The sequence below is a fragment of the Bactrocera latifrons genome, unplaced genomic scaffold (assembly GCF_001853355.1).
Source record: "Bactrocera latifrons isolate USDA-ARS-PBARC rearing strain unplaced genomic scaffold, ASM185335v1 scaffold_3, whole genome shotgun sequence".
Taxonomy (NCBI): Eukaryota; Metazoa; Arthropoda; class Insecta; order Diptera; family Tephritidae; genus Bactrocera; species Bactrocera latifrons.
In genome coordinates this window covers 4,037,761-4,040,390 of record NW_017536629.1, presented here as the reverse complement: position 1 = coordinate 4,040,390, position 2,630 = coordinate 4,037,761, and the positions used below count along the sequence as shown (strand labels likewise).

The window sequence follows — 2,630 nt, the reverse complement described above, 5'->3', positions numbered from 1 at the left end:
TGATAAACAAAAATTAAAATTCAATTGCTTAATTTTTTCTCGTTTGTTGCTCGTACAATTTAAGAAGACTAGTAGCAACATTAAAAATATATATATTTTTATTAAAAAAGTTCGTTGCAAGTGTCGCATATAAAAATTAGTAAAATCATAGTCTACAATTAGGCGCTAGCGCATGTCTAGCATAGTGGTTAAATATATGTATATATATCGAATACAAATACAGTTAATGGCAAAGTTTTTACAATTCATAACGTTATTCTTTGTGGCAGCCACAATATACATACGTGCCACACGTCGCTTGCGGGTTGGTGTTTTCGCTTCTAACATATTTTTTTGTGAGAGTCTCTTGAATTTTGTTTTTACATATGCATTTGTAACGGTTTTTTCTTTTCTTGCACGTCGTGCTGCTGCAATCGTGCGCGCACAAAGAACCACGTTACAAACATTACTACAATTTACTTTATTTTTTTTTTAATTATATAAAATTACGTTAGGTTCATTTGCTTGCTTTGCTTTTGTTGTTGTGTTTTTTTTTTACAATTACAAATTACAAACGAAAATTTCGCTTAAGTAAGTGCGTCCTTAATTACAAAATTGTTAATTGCACCTATACTAGGTATACAGCACAATATCACTGGTTGTTTGCTCGTATGCTAGTTCGAAAAAAACAAAAACAAAAAAAAAATAATAATATTTATATATAAATATAGTGTATACCTACTAAATGTAATAATAATAAGGTTTTGTGTGTTCAAAGCAAAAATAACGGAGCTACATACACAACACATACGCAGATATGTATGCAAGTATGTGTGCCTAACTCATTTTTCGCCTCGAAAACGTTCGTTTTTTATATTTGTTGTTTTTTGTTTGTTTTTTGTTTTGTTTTGCATAGTTTTCTTCGTCTTTTGTCTCCATAATTCCATAATGTTTCATTGTGGTTTTGGCACCGGGATTGCAGATTCATTTAAGTTCACTAGTCTTGCTTTGTGTTTGTGTTTGAGTGTGTGTGTGTGTGTTTGTGCGTGTTCCTTATCTGCTGTGTTGTATGCGTAAGCGTTTATGTTTAGCGATTATTTCATCTCTTCCGGCCGGTCGCCACGACAGCCATCACCTGCTGCATCGTGGGCTCGGGCACGCACGCCTGAGGATCACATTTCATCTTTCCATCGCCGCCGCAACTGCACATATATTACAAAAACAAAAAGAAATTGATAGATGTCATCACATCGGTTTCACGCTTTGGCAAGTAGCAATAGAAAATAATGTAAATAATCAAAATTCAGTACTCACGTGCAATTGATGCAGGGACCGCTCGTCGATTCGATCTTCTCGCCAACCTTGTAGGATCGGCCGTTGATCAGACAGCCGTTACGTTGCACCGCACCGCCATATGAGTGGTGCAGGAAGTGTGGCGGCAGTGTTGTGCTTGTCGTTGTCGTACTGGTGGTGATATTCAGTACGGTTGCCATCGACACGGGACATTCGTATCGTGGACAACAGAAACCAGAGATCGGTTCCTCGTGACAGCCGGCAATTGGTGGCGGACAAGATTGTTGCAAGCAGATAATGTCGCTTCGGAAACAGAAGCAGAAATCGCAGGGATCGTCGCGTGGTATTTGCTGTGCGGACACGTAAAGTTTACCGCCATAGCGACAGGTGCCAGGACCGAAGACCTCAGATTCGTCTTCGTCGGGATATTCATCGTTGTAGGATGGATATTGGCCGTATGCGGGCGCCGGTGGTGGATAGTGTGTGATGGTTGGTTGTGTTGTAACGAGCACATCACTGGCGATGAGATTTGTGGGTGTGGTGGTTTCCATAAGAATTTCGGGTTGCGCAGTTGTATTGGCGACGACGTCAACTCTGCTGTCGATAGCTGGCGTTGGCAGTGTAGTAACAATATGTGGGTATAGCGGATGCACAGTTGTGATGCCTTGTTTCTCTTCGGAACTGACTTCAGCTTCTTCTTCAGATGTTTCTGTCTTCTCAGTGGAGCTGACGGGCACTGCTTCTTCAGGAGTGTGTTGCTTATCGCTTTCTGTTTCGGAGACCGGTTGCACGGTTGCGATTTGTTGTTCTTCGGCAATATCGGCTTCTGGTTTAGTTGCTGTTGGCTGCTTCTCCGCTTCCGATTCAGCTTCTGGCGTAGGTGGTACTGATGCAGTTTCTTTGTCCTCATCGACTTCACCTTCCAGTTTGCTCGTCGCTGATTCTTTTTCGAGTTCGGATTCAGGAGTGGCTGTTGCAGGAGTCTTTTCTTCTTCAGATTCGATCTGCGGTTTAGCTGTTGTTGGTTGTTGTTGTTCGATTTCAGGAGCGGCTGTTGCAGTGATCTTTTCTTCATCAGATTCGACCTGAGGTTTGGTGGTCGCTGCTTGTTCCTCTTGGGATTCAATTTCAGGTTTTATTGTTGCAGGTTGTTTTTCTTCATCGAAACCGACTTCAGGAGTGGCTGAGTCTGGGTACCCAGGCTTAGCTGTCGCTAGTTGTTCTTTCTCTTCGGATTCAATTTCAGGTTTAACAGTTGCAGGTTGTTTTTCTTCTTCAGATTCGATTTCAGGAGCACCTGTTGCTGGGATCTTTTCTTCATCAGATTCGACCTGAGGTTTCGCTGTCGCTGATTCTAC

The 2,630-nt window shown here is 41.6% G+C and overlaps 1 protein-coding gene across 3 annotated transcripts in view; it reads right to left on the bottom strand.

The window, feature by feature from the left end:
• Positions 1-119: 119 nt before the first annotated feature.
• The window catches only part of LOC108970448 (microtubule-associated protein futsch), a 110,341-nt gene continuing 107,830 nt past the window's right edge, over positions 120-2,630 (bottom strand). For 2 of the 3 annotated variants that reach the window (XM_018935843.1, XM_018935844.1), the window contains 2 exons: positions 1,294-2,630; positions 120-1,181 (listed from right to left, as the gene is read on the bottom strand). The exon at positions 1,294-2,630 ends at the window's right edge or, in 1 of these variants, runs on beyond it. In XM_018935843.1, the coding sequence (XP_018791388.1) occupies positions 1,079-1,181; positions 1,294-2,630 (1,440 nt within the window). In that variant the 3' untranslated portion in view covers positions 120-1,078. The remainder of the gene's footprint in view (positions 1,182-1,293) is intronic. The other variant, XM_018935846.1, reaches the window with a different exon arrangement.